This window comes from Homalodisca vitripennis, chromosome 4 (assembly GCF_021130785.1).
Source record: "Homalodisca vitripennis isolate AUS2020 chromosome 4, UT_GWSS_2.1, whole genome shotgun sequence".
NCBI lineage: Eukaryota > Metazoa > Arthropoda > Insecta > Hemiptera > Cicadellidae > Homalodisca > Homalodisca vitripennis.
The window spans coordinates 70,405,005-70,431,747 of NC_060210.1; the positions used below are offsets into that span (position 1 = coordinate 70,405,005).

At 33.0% G+C, this 26,743-nt stretch overlaps 2 protein-coding genes across 2 annotated transcripts; one reads left to right on the forward strand and one right to left on the reverse strand.

Annotated features, from left to right (window-relative positions):
- Nucleotides 1–11,962: 11,962 nt before the first annotated feature.
- LOC124361449 (calphotin-like) lies at nucleotides 11,963–15,192 on the reverse strand. The gene is made up of 2 exons (XM_046815500.1): nucleotides 15,129–15,192; nucleotides 11,963–13,109 (listed from the first exon to the last, which is right to left on the reverse strand). The coding sequence occupies exons 1-2, from the start codon at nucleotides 15,174–15,176 to the stop codon at nucleotides 12,054–12,056; spliced, it is 1,104 nt and encodes a 367-aa protein (XP_046671456.1). The 5' UTR covers nucleotides 15,177–15,192; the 3' UTR covers nucleotides 11,963–12,053.
- A 7,654-nt stretch (nucleotides 15,193–22,846) lies between these two features.
- Nucleotides 22,847–24,313, forward strand: LOC124361450 (antifreeze protein Maxi-like). Its single transcript, XM_046815501.1, has 2 exons — nucleotides 22,847–22,915; nucleotides 23,338–24,313. Exons 1-2 carry the CDS (start codon nucleotides 22,871–22,873, stop codon nucleotides 24,250–24,252), a joined length of 960 nt encoding a protein of 319 aa, XP_046671457.1. The 5' UTR covers nucleotides 22,847–22,870; the 3' UTR covers nucleotides 24,253–24,313.
- Nucleotides 24,314–26,743: the final 2,430 nt, after the last annotated feature.

The window sequence follows — 26,743 nt, forward strand, 5'->3', positions numbered from 1 at the left end:
CAGGTCCAGCCAAGGATGTTCGAGCCATTCGATCAAACACTGATAACGGTTGTGACGATGTGTAATTGGCGTAGTCGCTCGTACATATAAAATTACATACAACACACACTGATCATTCTTCATAAAAGAATATGTAAGAAGTAATGGTGAACATGGAACAGCATAAAAACTAATTCCATTAAATTAAACCTGATCATGTAAAGAGATTGATTTAGAAAACGAAAACAATCTGTAGTATTTATTTACTATTAAGTGGCCTATGAATATACTAACAGTGTAAGAGTTTTTTGTAAATGGTTTCTTGTGGTAGCTGTTCCCAACACTCATAGTTGACAAATCGCGATTCATAATAGTTAGATTACCGTTATGCATTGTTCGCTCGGAAATTTAGTTGACGTTTTTCTGTTCCCAGAAAAAACTGCTCTTTTGGTAACAAAACACATTGATCTGGGTTTTTAAGTTGTGAAACCTAGTCTATTAATATAACTAGGTAATATAACAAGAAATATAACGTTATTATTTTTATTACCATGCGGAGTTGATTCATAATTGTCTGGGATACGGAGATAAGTTATTCTTTCAGACCTATTTCTCTCTACAAGCCTGGTTATCTACTACAAACAATTTCCCTACAAATTCTGTTCCTCGAATTATATTTAAGAATAGTTTTGTGGCCAAATATACTTTGTGTATTTAAAAAAAAACAAAAATAATCATAGTAACTAAATAGTAACAGTCGTTTATTTTGTTAAACCCCTTGTACAACATTAAGTTAGTATAAATACTTTACATTTTATATCTACTACCAACAGATTCTTTGTCTGCAAACGGACAAAAAACTTTTTCCATTATCTCCATTGTATCTTCCTTACATACGAATTTATATGAAACTAAACGAAAAACAAGCTAAAACCAATCCGTTCTCAAAAGCTAATAAAATGTCCTTGAGTGTTAAATATTACAGCAACCAAACATCATGCATGTTTAAAATTAACTTGAAATACTTTGGCAAAAAGATTACATGGATTTCGTTCTAGTTTCATTATATTATTATTTATGTTATAGTCTTTAAAATTATATAAACAAGTAGGACAATCCGTTTACAGAATATTTGAGTCGCCTTTTCTTCTTTTCTTAAGGAATCTATATGCACCATGACAATACGTTATTTCATTCAGCTCACACACCAATAAATTGCTTAACCACTCTAGAAAACAGTTTTTTTTTTATATCAGCCTATCTACAAGTTTTGAAGGCAATACATAAAGAGTAGGGCAAAACATCAGTTCAGATTTCTTTTACCTCCAGCTACCAAATATAAGAGTTACTAATGGTACATGTTTTTGGACAATTTTATTTTACTCAATATTGTTTTACACAATAAGAACCTGCTGTGCAATTTGGTTTGATAATGTTTCCTCTTACCTGAACATTTTGCGAAAATTTCATTTAGATGCTGAAAAAACCTGGAGCATTTCTGGGTTTTTTTGGAATTGCCAAAAATTCCTAGATTTAAAGTAGGTATTTCAGGAAAATTTTAAGCAACACATCTTAAATTAAAATTGCTGAAGAGAAGAATTTGGATTTTTACATTACGTTTGAGATATATAAACTCCTAGGAGGATTCTCTACTGGCTAATTCAAAGTTTCCCACTACAACCTACACTGGATACAGCAAAAATACATCACTTTATATGTAGGCAAACCTTGTCACCAATATGCATTGATCTGGCTTTTTCATTGACATACAGTTAAAAAAATCGTATCCTTCTCTTTAGACATCTATATTGTAGTCTAATTATTACAAAATACTCCTAAATACTATAATTCCTATTGTAATGATCCAATATTTTCTGATATTTTCCTTACTTCAGGAAAGACCTTAAAGAGGCAAGTGAAACATGGTTTAAAGTATCAAAAGGATTTCTACCTAACCAAGCACGAATGCACCTTATTTGGCAAAATGTGTTATACAAGTAAGCTTAAAGTACTTAAAACATTGTTTTTTTTTCATTAATAATGTCCTAAATTAATAACGTTTTCATTTAAAATGGTGTTTCTTAAATTATGTACCATTTTCGAGGAAGATTCATGAAACAGAGACTGAGGTCTCACAGTGGTTGAATTATATCCTTATTATCCTCATCGATGACCTTACACAGTTTAATTTATAATTAAATTCGCCATACACACATGTTGTATTATATGTTGATTAACTGTCAAGGTAGATTAAAATGGTTTAATACATAGCAGCACATTCATAAGAATGCTGAGTTAACAGCAATGTGTGACAACGTAATATGCTGTGCTAGAATAATCAAAACACATATTACAGCAATATTACAACATTCTTTACTCCAGCCTTATATCGATTAATACTCTCAGCCCCACGTGAGTATGGCTGGTCAATTGTTGTACATACTAATGGTATGTACGTAAAAACGTACATACGAGTAATCGTAAAAACGTGGGGCTAAAAGTGCTAGAGATGTGCTACCCAATACATTGTATAGGGTAGAAAGTGTTCTTAAGTAAAAGGAAGAATTTTCTTTTTCTGTGGAAATAAAATATCTGTTTTTGAATCTTTTTCCCAGCGTTAAAGATTTGTTTAATTGCCAGTCTGAAGGATTGAACTTAGCAAACTAAAATATTATTTCATCATAACATAATTTTCTTTTCATATTGAATTATTATAAAGGATTACTCCTTCATACACGACTTGTATTGATCTCAATACTAAAACCATTAGACAAAATCCCTATTTGGTTGGAACATTAAAAGAAACTCTACCATTACAATTACATTATATTTATATAATCGACTAAACGCTTAATAAGGCATAAAATAAACCACTTAAAATGTATCATTTTAGGTAATCGTGTAAAGAGTATAATCTTACAATAATAAATTTTGATTTTGAACCAAATATAATTTATTTTAACCATGGTACAAATAAATAGGTCATTATCGGCATATTAATCAGGTTTCTGAATTTTTTTCAGAGAATATGTTCATTGTTTTAAAACCCAGTAAAATCATGATTTTTCCTATGTAAAACAATGTACCAAATTTGGTATCTTTAGCTTTACTACTTTTAGAGACCATATTTTGTTAATAGAAACACAAAATGGCTAGCGGCTAAACGAAGTGGAAATTGGATAAAAGTCATTCTTAATTTTTAGCTTAGAATCACACACAAAATTTTAAAATTCATATAATGTATTTTAATACAGTATAATACAGTATTACATTTGCATATTGTGTGTGTGTGTGTGTGTGTGTGTGTGTGCGCGTGTGTGTGTGTGTGCGCGCGTGCGTGCGTGTGCGTGCGTGCGTGCGCGCGCGCAATATGTGGTCAAAGGTTCGCTACAACAGTATTATGGTTTTTAGTATAGAAATATGACTTAGAACTTATATATATATATATATATATATATATATATATATATATATATATATATATATATATATATATATATACTCTTATGTGGATGTGGAACGAGGCAAAACAATTCCTCCTGATTCAATTGTAGTTCGATAGCAAACACAATTCGTGTATTTTATTAAAACGAATGTTACTGATTTCATTTAACAAATATTTATTATTTTAACTTAGGTTTTTGATAGCTACGTTAAAAAAATGCAATGCAAAACAAGAAAGAATTTTACTAAAAGTAATTATAAATATACTGTTCACAAATTTTTAATGATTTCACGTGCAGTTAAACTAGTCAAAATTATTTGGGAACCCATAAAGCTCATGGGATTGTAACCCCAGATTTTATACTCATAATACTTAGCTAACATTATAAAAGTCAGACAGAAAAATTGGTTTGTCTTCCCGATTTCAATGTACTAGGGACCACTAGAGAAGCACGACGTCGTCAACCTACATTCCAGTCATTGTGTCGTCAATGTCCTAATTTATTTGTAACCTAAACGATTTTAATATTACTACATTTGCATACAGTTTTGGCATTAGTTTCTAGTGAAAGATCCCAAATTAAATGAAAGTAAAAATTCTAAGCAAATTGATTCATGAACAGTAGTTAATAAAAGTTTGTTACGTTCACAATTATTTTCTGTTATTTTATTTTTATTACTCTGGCATATCCGAAACTGTTTTTGACGACTGTTTTGTCTGAATTTACACAAATTACTTAATTTTATTCTATAAAGTTCTTAACGAATATCAACCTCAATTTAAAACTCATCAATATTGAATCAATCATATTAAATAACTAAAAACTACTTTGCTGATTTAAAACTACAAATATTTGTAGTTGTTTGATTGTTCCCAAGTCATTTCAGTTGAATCCCACAATAGGCTTCACTGAGTTGCAAGCAAACAAGCAAGACATCAGTTCTCTGAGATGAATATAGATAGGCCTATTCGTATTTCGAAAATCCCTCCGTACTACGCCCCACCGGTTATTAAAGTAGCGAAAAATCCCATTTTGGTTTCTAAAGTTGTGTAATATTAATTTGAATCGTCCTGTAAAATGTAATCAAATTTTCTTTGTAAACAATGTTTATTATTTTCAAATTGTTTATATTTTTAGTGAGTAGATTTTTGTAATAAGTAAATATAATTTTTAACACGTTTTTTATTTTAGCGATTGAGCTTATAAAATGTCCTAAAACGAAAAGGATTAGAATTTGACTTCGAAGACTCTCTTTGAAGCGGTCAACAAGAACTATGCTAGATTAAATTTCGCTGGACTGTTCTTTCGAACTAATGTACCAATTCCAGTACTATATGTTCTAAAATATTTTAAACCTTTTGACAGTAAATATAAAAATTGATATAAAACCCATCTCAGTTTTCTTTTGACAGAAGTGAGGCTTCTATGATTTGTACGATCTATATTTTCTTGGCCGGGAAACAAAACAGAATAAATTATGGAATAAAACATACTAAGAATGTAGTAAATTACAATGGCCATAATTATAAACTTATTTTCTTGATCGTAACAAAAGGCAAACCCAAACAAAATTGGCGTCGTAAATATAATTCACTGGAACTAGCAGTGATCGTAAATGTTCAACGCCTACTAAATTGCGTGCAAAGTAGCCAGTATAAGAGTATATATATACTCTGTATATATATATATATATATATATATATATATATATATATACTCTTATTTATATATATATACTCTTATTTATATATATATATATATATATATACTCTTATTTATATATATATATATATATATATATATATATATATAAATATTAATATTTCAATACCTTCCAGGGCTTCACAAAATTAATAATATTCTTAAAATAGCATTTAATACCTTACAAAATTCTAGTTCAACTAATGATATTTTTGAAACAACTCCTAGAGTAATCTTTAAAAGACCTCCTATTCTTAAAGATATATTGGTCAAACCTAAATTACCAATGACAAACACCAATGAAAAATCAATACCAAAACAAAAAGGATCACATCCGTGTAATAAACCAAGAGGTTTGATTTGTAAAATGTTACCAAATTCTTCAAAATTTACTAGTAGCAAAAGACGCAAGGCATATCCTATCATCGGCAACTTGTCTTGTGAATCTAAAAATGTGATTTACCAAATTCAATGTAAAACATGTCCAGCAGATTATATTGGCTCAACAACAAATACCTTGAGGACAACAATGACAGGACACCGATTTGATTATAAACACCAAGATTTAAAGAAAACTGTCGTGACTCATGGTATAAATCACAATGAAACTTTTGAAAATACATATTCAGTCAAACCTATTCGGCAAGTGCATACAAATTCAAACCCAAATTTACCTCAGAACATTAGAACAAGAACACCAATAATTGGTTTTAAAGAGCAAAATTCCACATGGACTCAACATCAGATAACTTAGCCAAAAACGTCTAAATTTGAAATCAACATATGGAACAATTGTTTAGTTCATGTCATCTGTATTTATTATTATTATTTATTCACGGTTTATTTACTTTCGTTTGTACTGTTTTCTTTTATATTTTATACAATTTTTGCACCTGAAGACGGTTTTCACCGAAATATAGTGCCAATGTTTTAAAAACACTTTGTTTTAATTGTACAGTAATTTACTAAAAATAATATATTATATCCTCATATGTTTATAACAACATATGAGTATATATATATATATATATATATATATATATATATATACTGTATATATTATATATATATTGAGTATATATAAATATACTTAGTATATATTATATGCTAGCAGTGCAGATATAAGAGACAACGTAGTCTAACTTTTACTTTTACTATACATTTAAAGACTGTTATGAAACCTATCTAAGTTGTCTTTTAACAAAAGTAGATTTCTCAGAGCTGCATATATTTATTTATATTATTTGTATAGTAAGGCTATATATTTTCTCATCGAAAGAAAGGAAAAATAGCGTTGGAACAAAAAATGCTATGACCGGAGTAAATTAAAATGACCGTGGGTACAAGGCAAACTCAACAATTCTCTCGAACCAAAAGTGTAGCACAACGCTTGTCTTCGCAAGAATAGCAGAATTATAAGTCCTAAATCTTTTACAAGTAGCACAACTAATATCCAATTTCAAATAACATTAATTGTAAATTAAAGAATGTAATTTATCAGATGTCATGCAAATTTTATCCGAAGGCCTATATTGGTTTAACGACAAATTCCTTATATATCAGGACGAATAACCATCGGTCTTCACCCAACAGAAAAGACGAAAAATTGGTTTCACAACATACATTGGCTCATAACGAAATATTTAATAACTGTTACTCATTAAAAGGGATTTGTAAAGTACCAGAAGATTCTTCCAAAAATTCAATTAGAAAATTTAGAACAAGCGTATCAATTAGTCACTAAGTCAAAATCACTGTTTGGTTTGAATAAGAAAGGTCTGTTATATAGTCTAACAAATGTAAAACCAAATGATGACCCAATGAACACAATGATGTATTGTATATTTTCTTGTTATGAATGTACAACTCAAAAACAACAATATTTTTAATTTTTATATTATTTTTATTTTTATTTTAAGATGTTAGAACGCCTTTGTTACTTTTGTTAATTGTAATTTTAATATAATGCCACTTCACAAAGTTTCTTATAATATACCATGGAGTTTAAAAACTTCACTATAAATTTAGATTTGAATATTCCAGATGATACTACAAATTCATTATATGTTGACTACATACATCTTTTATTCTTTTTGAGAACGACATTTGTCGAAATATTGAAGGATTTTATAAGGTATCACCGGCAAGTGAGAGATCCGGGTTCGAGTCTCGGCGGAGCAAATACTTTTTGCGATTCAATATTTATTGAAATTATAATATATATATATATATAATAATTATATATATATTATAATTATATATTATATATATATACATATATAAGGTGACCCAATGTTTAAATCTTCTAATGTAAAAATGATTCCTAACGCCACAGCCAATGCCATAGAGCGATGTGCGCCATAATCGAACTCGATATTACTTGTAGTTTTGTATGGAAATGAAACTTAATGTGACATTTCAAGTCTATAAAGGTTTGTTAATTTTCTATAATATATCGTGCGTATTGAAAGACAGGCAGAAATGAAATTGTCCCTCCAGGATAGGATTCGCTAACATAGCCAATAAAAATAAAAATGTAAATACCCTACAATAAGCCAATAGCAGTTATTTATATAACCATCTAATATAAACTCAATATTATAAATATATCAGACGAGATATTAAGTTATAAACAAAAATCCTGATTTCTATTTTGATATCTTCTTTATGTGATGTACCCAACTTGTGTTAAAATTTTAAGTTATACATTAGGAATAAGGGTACTAGTTTAGTACTGTAATCTTTGATTTCAAATCCTATACATCCCCTTATTTCAATGTATGTATAAGATTACATTGACTGTGGTCCGCTGTGGTTAGCCCAATGATTTTATAACCCAAAACAAATACTTTATCATAGAACGCCCATTACATAAATGTTTATCATTAAACCAAACTTATTACAGGAACCATACACATTTATCCATTTAAATTATGACAAACTTTAGACGATATCATAACAATTTTATCGATATGGTGTGAAACTGTTGTACTTCTTCGTTTATAATATAATTTTAGTTGAATTAAAAATTCAAATAAATAAACAATGTTTCTGTTTTCATTGAAGATATATATTTTTCTCTGTATACTCATATTCTAATAGGCTTTTCCCTACAGTAGAATTTAAATGCTACTACCTCACGCGCGGTAGGTTGTGGTTCTGATTTACAGCATCCAACTTGAAGCACTAATTTCAAATGCATTAATACTAAATTACTTTTTAACAGAACCAGTTTCTACCAAGAGCTTCTCATTTGTTGGTCCATTACCATTGCAGTTTCTGTTCATTCAATATAAACGATGTTACTTTGGTAAAACAATCAGGTAAACAATTTTGGTAACATCAAACGCATCAGTGGTGATGGGGGATTTTGGGGGAAATTACACTTTTTTTAAATTAACATTTGAAGTAATTTGGAATTTTTCATTAGATGAACTGATTTGTCTTGTAATTTCCCCTAATCTTGCTATTTGGCAATCTATTGTATTGAAGGAGTTTAAATAACCTATAATTTGTCTAAAGGGCATCCTGGGATGTGTAGTAACATTTTGTCTATAGTTGTATGAAAGAAGGTTGTTTAACTATTTTTATATGATGATTTTTATTTTTCATAAAATTATAAAATATGATAGGATTTGAAAATAATATGATGTTGTGCTAATTCATCCACAAAAAATGTGAGTTAGAGTAATCTTTAGACTGGCCTTGTCATATGATTTCTAAGTTTAAATAAATAACTAATTTCAAAGCTATGTGCAGTGAAATATCAATCAGGTTTACCAACCATCCGAATAGTATTATAAAAATTCCCTTATAAAGACGGAGTTTTAAGAATTCATTGACAACATTCACAATAAAAGAATAACTTATATAGTTATTATATATATATATATATATATATATATATATATATATATATATATATATATATATATAGTATTAAAATAAAAAGTTTAAAAAGTGTTAAAATGTTTATAATTATATACAAACTTATATAGTGTTTTTGAAATTTGTAAAAATCTACTTTCTTTTGATTAAATAAAAATGGGTCGTTGTATTAAAACATTTACTTGAATCCCACAGCTTCTTCTTGCTGGTTGTGAAAAATATGTTATTATAATATTAAAAACTAGAAGAAAATTCATGCAAAAACGTGAATTTCTTCATTTTGAACAAATTCATTCAGTTGTCAATTTTGAACCTATAATGTGTTATTATATATGACCAACTCGGGATATCTTTTGTGACCATACAACGGATATCATGACCGCCAAAATGTAGATCATGACCAACTCGGGATATCATGACCAACTCGGGATATCATGACCAACTCGGGATATCATGACCAACTCGGGATATCATGACCAACTCGGGATATCATGACCAACTCGGGATATCATGACAAACTCGGGATATCATGACCAACTCGGGATATCATGACCACTCGGGATACTCGGGATATCATGACCAACTCATCATGACCAACTCGGGATATCATGACCAACTCATCATCATGACCAACTCGGGATGATCATGACCACGGGATATCATGACAACTCTCATGACATCGGGATATCATGACCAACTCGGGATATCATGACCAACTCGGGATATCATGACCAACTCGGGATATCATGACCAACTCGGGATATCATGACCAACTCGGGATATCATGACCAACTCGGGATATCATGACCAACTCGGGATATCATGACCAACTCGGGATATCATGACCAACTCGGGATATCATGACCAACACGGGATATCATGACCAACTCGGGATATCATGACCAACTCGGGATATCATGACCAACTCGGGATATCATGACCAACTCGGGATATCATGACCAACTCGGGATATCATGACCAACTCGGGATATCATGACCAACTCGGGATATCATGACCAACTCGGGATATCATGACCAACTCGGGATATCATGACCAACTCGGGATATCATGACCAACTCGGGATATCATGACCAACTCGGGATATCATGACCAACACGGGATATCATGACCAACTCGGGATATCATGACCAACTCGGGATATCATGACCAACTCGGGATATCATGACCAACTCGGGATATCATGACCAACTCGGGATATCATGACCAACTCGGGATATCATGACCAACTCGGGATATCATGACCAACTCGGGATATCATGACCAACTCGGGATATCATGACCAACACGGGATATCATGACCAACTCGGGATATCATGACCAACTCGGGATATCATGACCAACTCGGGATATCATGACCAACACGGGATATCATGACCAACTCGGGATATCATGACCAACTCGGGATATCATGACCAACTCGGGATATCATGACCAACTCGGGATATCATGACCAACTCGGGATATCATGACCAACTCGGGATATCATGACCAACTCGGGATATCATGACCAACTCGGGATATCATGACCAACTCGGGATATCATGACCAACTCGGGATATCATGACAAACTCGGGATATCATGACCAACTCGGGATATCATGACCAACTCGGGATATCATGACCAACTCGGGATATCATGACCAACTCGGGATATCATGACCAACTCGGGATATCATGACCAACTCGGGATATCATGACCAACTCGGGATATGAACTTAGCAAGTATATATATAACAGAGTTAATATTTTATGGAATTATTCATTACATTGAGAATTACTGAACAAATAACGTTCTTCTTTACAGAAATTAATTAAATATATGAACTAAAATTTGTAAATAGAATTGTTTCTTTATTTCTTTTTATATTTTGTTGAATTAGAATTAAGCCTATTCATTTATTATTTTTAAACTGGATGGAACGCTTGACAAGTTTTAATAATAATAGAGACGGAATATAAAATACAATTCTATACAAATACAATGCTTAACAAATATTATGTTGAATGCTCTTCACCTCATAGTGTCTATGTCAAATTTTTAGAGGGCTTCGGAATGTAAGCAACTCATGTAAATGAGTTGACCAAATTCATTTTCCACGTCATCAACGGTGAAAATAATTAGAAACCCATACTTCTCTTGTAAAGCAACAAATTTAAAAGTAAATTAACCCATTAAAATAAGGGTTACAAGAATCATCTCAACATATGACAATCACTAACCATGATACCTATTAAAAATAAAAGTTGGAATTCATTTTACTAATGTCCTATTTGTATTATAGCCATGTAGCCAATATCTGAAATGAATGAAATTATTTTTTGTGAATTTTAAATATGGCGTAATATTAAAATCCCCTCTGCTTTTTCAATATGCCCTTTGGGCCCTCCTCCATGAGAGGGAGGGGGAGATATTTGAATAATAGCAATAGTCAAAAATTAATTTTAGTCCAGATATTTTAATTTATTATTGTTCGTGTTATTTAATTCACAAGGGTATAAAGATTGATGATTGCTACTCAATATAAAATTGTTTAAATGGTAAAATGTTTTCTTACACAGTTTCTAAAAGTACTTATCCTCTCCCTTACATTAAATAAAATAAGAATAAATATAGCAATGTAACTGCAATGTAACCTTATTATTTATATATATATATATATATATATATATATATATATATTATATATATATATATATATATATAAAGAAATGTTTGTTATATATTTTAGGAGTATGTATAGGATTATATGCCGTTAATACAGTACTATTTCAGTTAAAGTATTTGGTGTTTTAAATACTACCGAAATTATTATAATTCTTTTAGTAAACATTTTTCTCATCTTATATAAAGGATCACGTCAGGATCTTAAAGGAATTCCTAAATTAAAGACAATACATACAGCATGAAACTTTCTTTTTATTATTATTTATTGTAACTTTATTACAATTTTTTAAATTTGTTTTAATTCAGTCTTGTTGGTTCTAATTCATCATTTCAACTCAAGCGATTGCAATGTCTACGCCTTCCAACCACATGGTACAGGTGGGGGAGGGTAGAATACAGGTGGATAGATGGGGTTGGGATAGTAAGAAGTTGAAGCGGCGGCAGCAGCTGAAGCAGCAGCAGCAGCTGAGGCAGCGGCGGCGGCGGCAGCAGAAGCATCAGCAGAAGCTTCTAATTCAGCGGCAGCTTCGAGTTCTGCAGCAACAGCAGATGGGTAAAAGACTCCGGGATAGACAGAGCTACTGGCAGCAGCTGCTGCAGCCGCATCGTAAGAGGCGGCGGCGGCGGCTTCGGCGGCGACAGCAGCTTCAGCAGCGGCAGCGGCGTCGGCAGCGGCGGCAGCTTCAGCAGCTTGGTAGCTTCCAGGTGCAAAGAGGGGAAGTGGGGAAGGAGCGGCAGAAGCGTCGATAGGTTTGATGCATCTGTAGGGTGGGAGTTGGACACACTTCTTGATAACTTCGGGTTTGATCACGGTCTTGGTTCCGATCTTGTTGACAGCTCCTTGGAACTTCTGGCAGACAGTTTCATAAGTAGGCGTCTCGGTCACTTGGTTGTTGGTGCAGGTCTTCTTTTCGCAAGAAACTTTCTTTGCTACTGTCGTCAGAATGTTGTCTTGGGACCGGGTGTTCTTCTTGCACAGTGGGTAGTTCGTGCATGTGGTTTCTACGATGGGGATCTGGATGGTGTACTCACTGGTCGTGCACGTCTTCTTGCAGAGGGCTTGCTCATTGACCTCGGTATCGGTGGTGGGCACTACGATTGTGGTCTCTTGGGTCTGGCAGGAAGGTGGAGAGTTCACAATCTTCGGGACAACTTTCCTGTCTACTGCACCGGGTTTCTGGTAGCACTTCTTGGAGAAAACAGGTTCCTGGTAGACGTAAGTTTCGGTGGCTGGCTTGTTTACCACGATCTTCTCTTCCACGACCTTGCCTGGACAGCAACCCTCCTCGTAGCCGATCGGGATCACGGGTGTTGGTACTGGTGCGGGAATCGGAATAGGGGCAGGAGTGGGAATGGGAAAAGGTAATGGAACAGGAACTGAGGAGCAGGGGCAAGCACAGTGGGCTGCCTGTAAACAGGAATAAATGTGTAAATCTTCGGAGAATCCTAAAGTAGACAGTTCCAACGTTGTAGTGTTTATTCGTAGTAACAACCAATCTTTTAAACTAGCAACTCTACAGCTATGCTACAAACTATTAGCAGAAAATGTGACTAAGGAACAAATTTAACATCCACTTTTTACAATTTGACTGAACAGATTATTTAAGAGTTTTTTAATCATATTTACAGCTTTGGTTTACTTGCTACGTATCAAAGTCTAACGCCTAAGGTCTAACTTTGCGTGGAATTTTCTCAACAATTCTACCATTTTCCAATTATTATCAATAAATGATATTCGTAAACAGTAAACAATCACTAATTAAAAAGCATATCAGTAAAGTTGGATTTACAAAGATAATAGGTGACAGTCGTGAACGTTGCAAATATATAACACTAAGTTTCGTGTTTCCTATCTATATGATAATTGATTAGAAAAGGAGGAAAATTGATACACTCATAAACAACGCTGAATAGTAACCTGGTGTTTGCCCTGAAACTAAAAGATATTTTAGCAGGGCGCTATTATTGAAATAAATTTACCGATGATAGTTTTAGAACTCGAAATTAAATGTTGACAAATATATTCACGATAAATTCAGTAAGTAATTTAAAGTATGGTGACTACAATAATAATTAAATAAGTACATGCGATACTTGTTACGAAAATACGGAATCTATGTAAAACCTCTATGAAAACAATGGTAAGCTTTAGGGGAAGAATCATGTTTTACCAAATGTAAAAAATTATCATAATTGTTTTGTATAAGATAAATCTGGTGCAATGAAACACTCATAAACTTTACTTTTTGACGTAAAGTTGTTAAATATCGTTTAAATAATTACAAAACAACAATTAGGCGATTATTTTAATATGGCATATGCATACATGTAACTATGCTAAAAATGAGTCAAAACGTTTTCATTTTCAATTTTATTTTTATGAACCTTTTTGCGACTCGATATTTATTGGATGATACGCATGAAACAAAATAATAGATAAATAAAAATTCACTAAAACATACAAACGCTTGTATTAAAATATAAATGAATCAAGCCATCATTTAGACAAATATTTTATAGTTCATAGAGACTAATTAAATTTTCAAAGCTGCATTATTCTTTTATAAGGTTTTTTATTTTTTATATTTACTTATAACATATAACTCATAACACATAATGGGTTATAATTATAACATTATAATCCAGTACAATGTGGAATAGAAGGTTTTACGCTTAACATAAAAAATATTTTCTTTTTCGTATTAATCCTTTCATTTAAAAAATTAAAATAAACAGATACATTTATTTTATTATACTGCTTATTTGATATATTTTTTTTAATATGATAAAAGGAAAATATAATGAATTGTAATTTTATGTATTGGATATAAAGGGCTAATCAAGGATCATTGCTTAGGAATACGAACAGAATCTCTAATGATTCTTGAAAACTCTCATTTACCTTATAATTCTCTGTTTACTGTCACCACATATCAATATGAGATTCCGTTGAAGTCCGTGTTTCTGTTTTATGTTATTCGTTACTATACAAAAAAACAACAACTTAAGCAGAGAATTCTTGACAAATCAGAGTTATAACAGAGGAATGCTTGTACAGCTAAATGGGTCAGGTAGGAATGTATGCTGACACCTTCCAAAACAAGTCACCTGAGCAAAGGGCGGCCGATTGTGAAATGAACTAGATATCAAACAGAATTGAGTTTATATCTCATATTGGGCGCAAACTAATTTGTTTTACCTGTCTTAAAACCAATATTGTGCCAACAACTACCGAATTTTCTTACTAAGTAACTCTTTAAAGTGGTATGTGTTAATCTATAGTCAATACTTTAATATTAGCATTACTTTCTTTGAAAAATAACTCATTAATTCTTATTATTATTTAAATGAGTAGATATGTATGACAGTTTGGATATAAAAATATCCAGACTGGTAATGTATTCCAAAGTAAATATTCCACTCTTACCTGGACGAATGCGGCGATCGCAAGCACAAACACTGCTCTGGACACCATTTTGGCTCAAGTTTGGAGCGAATGTGCCCTTTTCCACAAAATGTGCGAATTTATAGCAGAATAGTTGCACATACTCACTGCGGCCTCCATGGTCGCGGAGATAGGGCAGACCAAGGCCGGCCATTCATCTGTCTGGGCATTCATCTTCCTGAAAATTTAAATAGTCACGTGATTTGTTTTACCGAATCTAACTTCAAACAGAATATATCTTTATTAAAAGCTAATACAACCAAAGATGACGGTTAATACAAAAGCTAATACAACTGTGATCTCGGTTTATTGGTTTCGTGTAGAACCAGTTATTCTAAACTATATAATTCCTTCATCTCACGTTTATGAAAATAAATTAACACATTATTAGCGAAATTTTGGTATGTTTAACAATGATTTATACTCGACATTTATATAATACTGTTTATTTTACTACATATATTATTATACAATGATAAATTCTGCGCTGTAAATGGACGTTCATGTTGCATAAGAATAACCTTATGAAAAAGAACTTTTGGTTCATTTACGTTTTTGAATGTTTTGAAAATTCACATTCCCAAAATGGTGATCTCGAAGGTATTATTGTGAGGAAGTTCAACTTGCATTAGCAGTTTCAAGTAGGTGCGGTGCTATCGAACGCTGAACTGATAATACGAGTACATCAGCAATTGATAAACATCGGTGTCCAACCTGTTGTGTATCCACTACACTTGCATCGTGCCGATCATTGAATTGTTAAAAACTAATAATCACTTTATGTTCTACAAACTACAAAAAATAATTGTGGTGTATACAGTGGAGTGATAGCTATTCTTCTTGATTTTGCAATACCAATGTATTATTAGTCCGCATGCCTTCCTTTTGTCAAATTATTATATCATAACAGAATTAAATTAAGTTTAAAGCAGTCAACGAATATTACATTGCCAATTATACGGCCATTTGATAACACACATTTCATGTATCATTATAAACTCCCGCAGTGTTTGATGTACTGATGTGTTTTCCAAAATAACTTTTATAACTGCTGAGAAATATATGAGAATTGTTATGACGTAACTTAAGATTTATTTTCTTGTCATTTATGTGGCACTTTTAAACAATTAATTGAGGGAACGAGCCCATGAATGAATAATGTTTGACGTTTGGCAGGAGTGTACAGCATATTTTATACATGTTCTACATTGTACCAATCATTTTTTTCACCAATCATATTTTTATGAACTTGACACACTTCAAATCAACCGTCAGTGTGATACTGTCTAACTGAGATGGAGTTGCTCTTATTTATATAGGGGATATCAATTTATTTGCGAACCACCCTCACTTCGGTTGGTATACTATTTGCTATTATATAAAGACATTAAAAATATTTATTTATCGTTATAACTTAATTTTTCAAAAAACAAAAACCGCTTTCAACAGGATTATTGATACAAATATATCAGATTTACTAATTTTCGAACATTGGTCTGCCAAATAATGTGCTTCATCCATTTACTGACATTTATACATAAAATGCGTGGATGTATGATTGCAATATGTACGATAATAATGGAATGAGTGTATATGATTGCCATACAAGAAATACTAGATGAGATGGAAAACTGTGAATGTCGTTTAATAATATTAGATGGAAAATATTTGAAGAAACATTTGGACTCTCCAAGAATACAAACATCTTTAATAATTGTGCCGGACACCCCCAGGCTATTCGACAAATATTTTATTTAATTCGCATAAATTTCAATCCAGGAAAGAATGCATACAACTACAAGACAATCAAGTAACAATTTATGGGATGCCGGTTTTACAACATTCATGATTTCACGAATCACAACCAAATCAAAGTGAAATTATTATGAGAAATGTCACCGATAATATTTGTCTTAGTTTGACAGACTCAAAACCAACCGGTCAGACATGTATATAAATATTAAATCAGCGTCATCTAACCGTGAACAGATTCTTAAAGTGGAGACTTTCTCTAGTTGACTGACGGTGATGAAACTACTATGTATGTCTGATAATCGGTCGGTGTCATACTTAGTATCCTCCCATTTCCATCTGCAAAATTAGCTCGCCTAACTTGGTCCTTGGTCCATTGGCTGACCAGCTAACAGGTGTGGGCTGATACATGCCAGTTGGTTCTCTCAGATTCTACATTATAACACCTGTTCATGGTGCAGATTAATGGAGAGCAATAGTTTACAACTTGCTACACAATACTTACTAACCTTTAAGAATGGTTATTTTTGTAACAAATCATTTTTTCAACCTACGAGAGGAGGTTAACAACAGTTTTAACTCCAATCTTACAGGCCAGGGGAGTTCATCTTTATCTTTTTATGAGGAGTATGTATAGCAAGCTGGAATATATTCTACACGTACACATGGCAACCTGTCTAAATACATGCAACTCATGTCCATGTGATCTGTTGCTAAAAATCAATAACTATGTATGTATGACATAGCAATCTGTCTAAATACATGCAACTCATGTCCATGTGATCTGTTGCTAAAAATCAATAACGATGTATGTATGACATAGCAATCTGTCTAAATACATGCAACTCATGTCCATGTGATCTGTTGCTAAAAATCAATAACGATGTATGTATGACATAGCAATCTGTCTAAATACATGCAACTCATGTCCATGTGATCTGTTGCTAAAAATCAATAACGATGTATGTATGACATAGCAATCTGTCTAAATACATGTAACTCATGTCCATGTGATCTGTTGCTAAAAATCAATAACGATGTATGTATGACATAGCAATCTGTCTAAATACATGCAACTCATGTCCATGTGATCTGTTGCTAAAAATCAATAACGATGTATGTATGACATAGCAATCTGTCTAAATACATGCAACTCATGTCCATGTGATCTGTTGCTAAAAATCAATAACGATGTATGTATGACATAGCAATCTGTCTAAATACATGCAACTCATGTCCATGTGATCTGTTGCTAAAAATCAATAACGATGTATGTATGACATAGCAATCTGTCTAAATACATGTAACTCATGTCCATGTGATCTGTTGCTAAAAATCAATAACGATGTATGTATGACATAGCAATCTGTCTAAATACATGCAACTCATGTCCATGTGATCTGTTGCTAAAAATCAATAACGATGTATGTATGACATAGCAATCTGTCTAAATACATGCAACTCATGTCCATGTGATCTGTTGCTAAAAATCAATAACGATGTATGTATGACATAGCAATCTGTCTAAATACATGTAACTCATGTCCATGTGATCTGTTGCTAAAAATCAATAACGAAGTATGTATGACATAGCAATCTGTCTAAATACATGCAACTCATGTCCATGTGATCTGTTGCTAAAAATCAATAACGATGTATGTATGACATAGCAATCTGTCTAAATACATGTAACTCATGTCCATGTGATCTGTTGCTAAAAATCAATAACGATGTTTGTATGACATAGCAATCTGTCTAAATACATGCAACTCATGTCCATGTGATCTGTTGCTAAAAATCAATAACGATGTATGTATGACATAGCAATCTGTCTAAATACATGCAACTCATGTCCATGTGATCTGTTGCTAAAAATCAATAACGATGTATGTATGACATAGCAATCTGTCTAAATACATGTAACTCATGTCCATGTGATCTGTTGCTAAAAATCAATAACGAAGTAGGTATGACATAGCAATCTGTCTAAATACATGCAACTCATGTCCATGTGATCTGTTGCTAAAAATCAATAACGATGTATGTATGACATAGCAATCTGTCTAAAGTACATGTAACTCATGTCCATGTGATCTGTTGCTAAAAATCAATAACGATGTATGTATGACATAGCAATCTGTCTAAATACATGTAACTCATGTCCATGTGATCTGTTGCTAAAAATCAATAACGATGTATGTATGACATAGCAATCTGTCTAAATACATGTAACTCATGTCCATGTGATCTGTTGCTAAAAATCAATAACGATGTATGTATGACATAGCAATCTGTCTAAATACATGCAACTCATGTCCATGTGATCTGTTGCTAAAAATCAATAACGATGTATGTATGACATAGCAATCTGTCTAAATACATGTAACTCATGTCCATGTGATCTGTTGCTAAAAATCAATAACGAAGTAGGTATGACATAGCAATCTGTCTAAATATATGCAAACCCATGTCCATGTGATCCGTTGCTAAAAATCAATAACGAAGTAGGTATGACATAGCAATCTGTCTAAATATTTGCAAACTCATGTCCATGTGATCCGTTGCTAAAAATCAATAACGAAGTAGGTATGACATAGCAATCTGTCTAAATATATGCAAACCCATGTCCATGTGATCCGTTGCTAAAAATCAATAACGAAGTAGGTATGACATAGCAATCTGTCTAAATATTTGCAAACCTATGTCCATGTGATCCGTTGCTAAAAATCAATAACGAAGTAGGTATGACATAGCAATCTGTCTAAATATATGCAAACCCATGTCCATGTGATCCGTTGCTAAAAATCAATAACGATGTATGTATGACATAGCAATCTGTCTAAATACATGTAACTCATGTCCATGTGATCTGTTGCTAAAAATCAATAACGATGTATGTATGACATAGCAATCTGTCTAAATACATGCAACTCATGTCCATGTGATCTGTTGCTAAAAATCAATAACGATGTATGTATGACATAGCAATCTGTCTAAATACATGTAACTCATGTCCATGTGATCTGTTGCTAAAAATCAATAACGAAGTAGGTATGACATAGCAATCTGTCTAAATATATGCAAACCCATGTCCATGTGATCCGTTGCTAAAAATCAATAACGATGTATGTATGACATAGCAATCTGTCTAAATACATGTAACTCATGTCCATGTGATCTGTTGCTAAAAATCAATAACGAAGTAGGTATGACATAGCAATCTGTCTAAATATATGCAAACCCATGTCCATGTGATCCGTTGCTAAAAATCAATAACGAAGTAGGTATGACATAGCAATCTGTCTAAATATTTGCAAACCCATGTCTATGTTATCCGTTGCTAAAAATCAATAACGAGGTAGGTATGACATAGCAATCTGTTTAAATATATGCAAACCCATGTCCATGTGATCCGTTGCTAAAAATCAATAACGAATTAGGTATGATTTAGATCTTATATAACAACTGTTTACGTAAGACATGACAGAATTTACATATTGTTTACTACACATAGATACATTCCTCTACTTTGTATTTCTTGAATAGACAAACTAGAAATTTTAACTAAAATTAGCATTTCAGCTTTCATCTAAAATTGGTATTGAAATATAAAATGCAGAAAATGGGAAATTTCAATTGAGAACCTGTTGTGTTCTAGTCATCTTTATTGATAAGACATATTAAAACTGTTTATCACTTTTGTAGAGTGGGGAATTTAGTGCTGGAGCCACATCCCCATTTCGGTTCTGACTATGAATTACTATTATAAGCTATTTTTAAAATGTCAATGTTCTGCACTATATATTAGAATATGAAAATTTACTCCATTATTATATATGATTTTTAAAGTATTGTTATTGTGCATGGGTTACACGTCACATCGCTAGTGTTCACTTATATACATCAGAAAGTTATACAATCAGAAAAAAAATTTATGGGTAAAAATTGAATTTTTTAAAGATTTGAAGAGCTAAAGGAAATTAAAACTTGTAGTGTATTGTTTTAACTGCTTATAAAAAATTAAATTCGTAAAATAATAAATCAGATATTGCTAAAAATATGATAAGACATTCTCATATAATATATTATTACTCATAGATATTTCATTAAAATAAAACTGTACGTAAAATTATTTGAAATAAACCTTACGTGTTTTTTCTTTGTGTGGATAATTTATCTATTTATATGGGAAAAGTTGATAGCTACAATATTATTGAGGCATATATTGTACTCAGGCAACGTTACTTTTATCTTTTTTATTGATTATAATCAATCCTAATATTTCAAGTTAGGTTTATTTTTTTTTTCTCATTGGCCAACTCAATCTTTTCTGCTTGTTTTGTTATATGTGTTCGTGGTGAGACATAACGATTCGTGGTGGAATTTGAGTGCATTTCTTTGGTTTTCCATTGTATTTATTTCACGTAGGTTTTAAATAGTCAATTTGCAAATCACAAGTTTGTATCATTTAGTAAAATACTTGTTTTTATGAACGGCAGAGTATTACAATGTACGTATTACCTTTCACACAGCTTCAACAATTGTCTGCTAAATAAGATGTTCGTTCTGTATTATATAAAAGATTAAACTTACAAATTCTACTTCTAACACTTGTTTATTTAAAGTATTTATTGTATGCCTAATAAGGATTTTTTTCTTTCCACTATTAATATTGAAATTATAACTTTTTTTAGTGTAAATCAGGGTCATGACTAGGAGTCTCGGAAACTACTAACCAATCATATAAAAGATTACACAAGTACAGTAGGTATGGCTGTAAATAATGCTGTTAATAAACATATTGCAAGTACTGTGTGGTGCAATCAGATGTAGTGTAAGTTTAATGTGGTACTTAAGTAAAGTTAGTACCACCATAGAATTCATTCTTGTCTATACATGTAATAATGTGTTTAAACCAACATTTCAACAAGTATACAGATGAAATCGTTCTCGACATAACTTACCATATGATGTATTCACATTTTTGTTTAAAATCCGTGTTTCAATAATTAAAAGTCTACACAACAAATCACAATAAAATTATGTATGTGTTGGGATAGTTAGGCTACGCGTGTCAATTTTATGTCATGTGTTAAAATCTTTTATTTCTGTAATGAGGTTGTTTACAAATTAATTTGTTCTGCCATTTTCTCGTTGTCATAATTGTTGCTTAAAAGACCAATGTAAAAGTACTCGCTAACCCTCAACCAAACCCCATGAAGAACATTATACCATCACCGAACTCTTCATAGAGAAATGAAGCTTTATGTACAATTTCAAGTCTGTAAGTCAATCGTTTTATAGATATCGTGCGGACAGATAGACAGACAGAAATTACATTTTTCAGCTCTTGAGTGGTACACTTCGCTAATGCTCAGCCAATAAAATTAATAGTTTCCTTCAAGTCGTGAATAATTTTTCATAAAACTTGGTTTTGAATCTTTTGCCTAATTTAAGTGAAGCCTTGACACAATGCCTTAAACTCTGTAAAGATTCCTTATTACAGTGTCAACTGTAACTATAATCCTATTGCATTACGTATTAACACCATCGATGTTGATATGTACATCAAATAAGGTGTATTAAATGCAGAACATATATTTATATGGTGATGTTTTGTCTTATTTTCTCTAGAGAATACGCTAATAGCATATTCCCAACCACAGACAAAATACTTGTCTATTACATTTCCACTTATGCATCATACTTTCGTCATACCAATTAGAATTGCAAACAACTTGAATGTATAAAAGTTGCATATATGTTCAAGTAGGATGTGATTGACCGCTGAATAGTTGGTGGCGGGATGATGTAGTGTGCCGGGTGTTTACCTGACCAACAGGCCTGTTATCATAACATCACTGGCCGTATCAGGACAATCGACCTAGACGTGAGATTCCCCTGACTTACAGTGATATGGCCGTTATATATGAGTGAGATGATGCTGTGAGGACACACCGTCACTCCCCACTATGGCAGCTCGTGTCGCAGCTCTCGTCCTCGCCCTGGTCATGCAGGTAAATAACGTCTACATTTACCTCAACTGGGATGTACAAGATTCATCAGTATCAGTTCTTTGACTAACCGATAAATCAAAACATTATTTTGATGCCCTAAAGTTTACTACCCATAAAAGTAGAGCTGAAAAATGTAGTGGTTATTCTTAACTTTGCTGGATGTTCAAAATTTTGAATTACAGCCTATCATATTTACACGAGATTTTTAGAAAACTGTTATTCAACGTCATTGTCTCTATAACGTCAATATTTACTCCCAAGAGCAATTAATTATTGTAATAATTTTTTTTTAACTACAAGTCTATTATTTTATTAAGTTTTATTTTTTTAACGGGTTTCTAAAACGATAATTGAACTCAAAATAAAATATTTCATGTTTAAATACTAATGATTACTTTAATCATAAAGTGTAATGTCTCCAGGTGGCCTCAGGAGCACCCGCCTGCTCCTGCGGGGGGTTCGTCCTTCCATCCCCATCACCAGCTCCTTCAACCCTGCCGTTCTACTACGGCGAGGTAGCAGAGGCTAACGCTGCTGCTTCTGCAGCCGCCTACGCCGCCGCATCTGCCGCCGCTGCTGCTTCCGCCGCCGATGGTGCTGTTGCCACTGCCACCGGAGCACCCCTGTACATTCTACCCGCCCCCGGCGTGCCAGCCCCCACTCCCGCTCTCCCAGCTCCCTCAGCTCCCGTTCCCGTCGGTCCCCCAGAGGTCGTGTCTAGGTCCACCGGTACTCCCTCGACTTACACCACTCCTCTCTCTTGCAAGACCTCCAACTACGAGCTCCCCGTTCAGTCGACCAGTAACGCCGTTGCTGGCCCTGTCTCCGAGTCCAGCGCTGTTGTTGACGGCTGCTGCTCTTCCTCTTGCGCCGCCACCAGGGCTCAGTGCTCTGGCACCACCAAGAACGTGTCCTTCAAGACCCCCGTCATCATTGATGGAACTTCCTCTACCTCAACAAAAATTGTCCCCGTCGGTAAACCCACTGTGAGCCGCTCCACAAAGGCCGGTACCCCTAAGATCTCCACCAGGGTGTACCCCTACTCCGGTCCAGGAGTTGCCCCTGCCCCCGCCCCCGCTCCTGCTCCAGGACCTATTTACATTAATCCACTTTTAAACTATGACGTCGCTGCCGCTGAAGCTGCTGCCGCCGCCGCCTCTGCCGACGCTTCTGCCGCCGTCGCCGCTGAGGTTGCTGCCGTTGATGCTGCTGCCGCCGCCGCAGCTGATGCTAATGCTGCTGCTGCTGCCGCCGCTGCTGCATATGCCACCGGCTCCGCTTCTGTACCGACTTCAATTTACGGTCTCCCTTGGCAAGCTCCTTGTGTGTGCCATTAAGAACGAATCCCAAACATGAGGATGTTCGTTTAAAGTAAAATAAAATTCAATTCCAAAACTATTCCACTTATTATTTAAGATCCTATAATTGTCATTAATGTAATTGTTTTGAATAGTACGTTTAGTTTCAAATTATTACATAAACATGAATAAAATAATATATTTGATAAACTGTTCCAAAATTAACTAATTTGAAAATTTTTAATTTGATAATTTTCTAAATCATTAAACATATTTATAAGATTAACACGGCAATGCTGGTTATGAGTTAAATAGTGTCACGCCCAGCATAACTTAGAAGAGCTACAAGTCTTTAATTAACAGTTAAAGTTTTCTGTAAGTTTATGTCTGCCTGTAAGTACTATGTGCAATCAGATGTTCAGTCATATCTCTTATACGAATAATGCGTTTGAGTTAATCTTATGAAATATGTGCAGGCCGCGTATATGAAACAACATGGGGCAAACATAATATCATAAATGAGTACTAGTCTCAAATCCATAAATGTTTAACTTAGATTCTAGTGTCACAATGCTAATGAATAAACATCGGTTAATACTAATAATAAATATTCAAAACAGTTTCTTATAGTAAAATTAAGCCATACACAATTAGCATTAGTCTATTTACTCTATAATTGTGAAGGAGAAAAGAAACACGTATGCAACAAAGTTAAACTGATTTCTGAAATTGTCAATTACAAATTTATATCTTACAAATTCCACATAGAATAACCACAGAAGAAAGATTTGCATATTTGCAAAGTTTACTTTAACGTTAGTCAGCAGAAACAGCAACTTGGTATCAAAAATTGAAATAATCCTCTCAAGGTATCTTCTTTGAGAATCCTCAGAAGTATTTTTCAGTAAGAATAAAAACTTAAATTTTATAGTTATACTTTTTGGTTTACAAGTCTAGTTTAGAAGAAAATAATTAATTTTAAATTTTCTTTTTATTTTATTTGGGTAGCTTTAATTTACTTTGAAGCATTCAAAAAGAACAACATACTCCTTTTTATCATTAAATTGTGATGACCTTCCCGTCGGTTGCTGAACCCGTGACCTCTCGTCAGAAGGCGTGACCTATCAATCGGACCTTGCAGTTGATCTACGAGTATCAACATTACGATTTACGAGTATGTACCTTGGAGTGCAAAAGGAAAACTAATTAGTTTGTTTACTTAAAGATATAACTTGTTGGCTTTTCTACCACATTGTTTATTTAAGTAGATTTTGTAGATTTAATTGTCAAGCAAAGGGGTTTTTAATTTGACCAACAAGATGAAATTTAACAACAGTTTGACATTGGGTAATAAAACTATTTTATATTGTCGAGCAATATAATCGTTATTTTAATTTCTGTTTTAAAATTATGTTTCTCCGGCTTTCCTTCCCTTCCCATCAATTTTAAGGGTTAGTTTTCTTGCGGAATTTAATAAGTACCTAATAAATATACTCTAGTACAATGTTGTTTACTTTGCAATACCGCTACTTCTCGATAACAAAATATGCGTATATTTTATGTTCAAACTTGAACAGGTAAGAATATTTTAATTACGTTTAAAGTTTATTGCACGTTACAGAGTTCTACTGATTCCAGTCATTCCATAACTGAAACTATGACAACAAGAGATAATAGTTTAAAATTACAAGGAAATTTCTCGCCCTTGGGAACAGCAGATCTGCGGGATATTGAGAAATGAATTGGTGTTTGAATATCCTCCAATCTTAGTTTATGCGACGTCTTTTCCACATAGAATAACCACGGAAGAAAGATTTGCATAGTTGCACAGTTCAGCTATAAAACGTTGTGGGAAGCGAGAATAGACGATTCCCTGATAGCGTAAGTGAATAATTTGATCCCAAACATCTCAAACTACTTTTGTAATCTTATAGCGTGGAACTTCTTTGCCCAAGATATCAAATTAGAAGACTTAACAAGTCATTGTAAATCTTATTCCTTAATTCATATCCTTACTCGATTTTTGTAATTTTCAATTTCGTCACCCATCTTATTGTATCTTTGATGTACTCTTACTAATTATCTCAAATGATTCGTCGTCAATAATACTTTAAACAGAGAATTTAGATAAATTTGTGTATCGACTGATAGGTTAGTCGATAGGTTAGTCAATGGGTTAGTCGATGGGTTAGTCAATTCATATATAATAATATTTATATACGAATTGAAATTATTTTGGAGTGCTGCCAAGTGGAAGGTATGACACATTCAGAACCATTCAATTAAGCGTTCAAGAGCGACGCAACTCTTCTTTTATGCAACAGCGTGTCAAAACATTCCGGAGGTATTATGAAGACCAATCGTAATTATTTTGTCACGTTTTCCTTAGAGTGAATCACGTATTCAAGTTTAATTCATAGCATACAAAATGTAAAAACATAGACACGTGACAATTTGCTAATTGGCTATCAATAAATACAATAAAAGTAACCTACGAAATGCATTTGAAAGTCTACCTATAAGATGGAAA